At 33.3% G+C, this 1342-nt stretch overlaps 1 protein-coding gene across 1 annotated transcript in view; it reads right to left on the bottom strand.

Moving 5' to 3' along the window:
• The window catches only part of CEP135 (centrosomal protein 135kDa), a 57928-nt gene that overhangs the window by 37020 nt on the left and 19566 nt on the right, over positions 1 to 1342 (bottom strand). The window contains exon 5 of the mRNA XM_012641096.1: positions 926 to 1010. Coding sequence (XP_012496550.1) covers positions 926 to 1010 — 85 coding nt within the window. The remainder of the gene's footprint in view (positions 1 to 925; positions 1011 to 1342) is intronic.

Raw genomic sequence — 1342 nt, 5'->3', positions numbered from 1 at the left:
ATGGTAAAGACTGGCCAGTTTATGTTCATAAAGTACTTGGAAAAAAATGTGATGCACGTATGGTTATAAACTGAGAAATGCTAATAACGTGCAACTCGTGCATATTTGGTATTTTCACCATCTCTTCATAAAGTTTTTTTCATTGTCATTACAATATTCTTTGTCTTAACTCCATTTTTATCCAAATAATCTTCAAAGTACTTTACAAACTTAACAGTTATACCAACAAGTAAGTTATATCTTTATTTGTATGTGCACATCACTTCACTCCAAAAAAATGCAGTAATGTGGAGAAAATGAAAAACGTGTTACCCAGCTTAAACTCCAGGAAGCATCTTAAGAAAGAAATCCTGTAATTACTCAAATCACAATTTAGCCAAGACACCAACAGAAAGGACGAAAGAACAAAACTTGCTACGGCTATGATACAACTCTGCATCTGTTAATGCCCTTGCTTATGTAGAAAGCTGTTTTACGCTTGTTGACAAAACACAAATATGGCAACACAGAGAATAACTTTCAAAGAGATTTATGTTCAAAATGACAAAATCTATAATAAGACTTTAAAAACCATAAGACTATAATTATAAAACATAGCACACTTTAGTAAAATACCTCCTGAGATGGAAAGAATAATATGGTTATAAAATTATATTTGGGGAGATTCACCTCAAATTAAAAACATAAAGAAAAAACAAAACAAAAAATTACTTCATCTGAAGGAATAATGAAGGGAATGGCCTAAGTGCTCTAAAGCCACCTAAGCCATTCTGGCTATTAACTCTATTAATGAATTGATAAAAAAAATAAAAGATAAAAGCTGTAAAAAAACTCAGTACCAATAATACCAAATGCAATCCAATTCTATTTCCAATCACAGCATACCAATCTCGATCCCTCCTATGCAAGTAAATAAAAATCCTACCTGCTTACTATAATCTCTCACTCCACTTTCCATCACTGCTAACTTCTCTTGTAACTGGTGGACTTCCTGTTGAAGTTCTTGAATCCTGAAACATATTCATAACTAAAGCCAATACAATTTTGTTAAGAAATACAAAATAACAAGAAAGGAAACTAGATGTGTTCTTTTATAAATTTCATCCTTCCTCCTTCTCAGTGAGGTGTGAGGTACTGTGCCAAAGGGCCCCAAAGTCAACATAAACCACAGCACATCACAGTGGAGAGTCAATTTTATAAGAATGGATAAAAACTGAGTGGTAAGTAATTTGAAACTCAGATACACCACGCAGTAAAACACATCACTATTGCATTTTGATCCTCAGGACAACTCTTGGAGGTACTGCTGCCAATTCTTAAGTTCAGGAAACTGAAGGTCTAG

The sequence above is a fragment of the Propithecus coquereli genome, unplaced genomic scaffold, assembly GCF_000956105.1.
Source record: "Propithecus coquereli isolate 6110/MARCELLA unplaced genomic scaffold, Pcoq_1.0 Scaffold162, whole genome shotgun sequence".
Classification (NCBI taxonomy): Eukaryota; Metazoa; Chordata; class Mammalia; order Primates; family Indriidae; genus Propithecus; species Propithecus coquereli.
The sequence above is the reverse complement of the archived record's forward strand: the minus strand, read 5'-3'. Positions and strand labels throughout refer to the sequence as shown.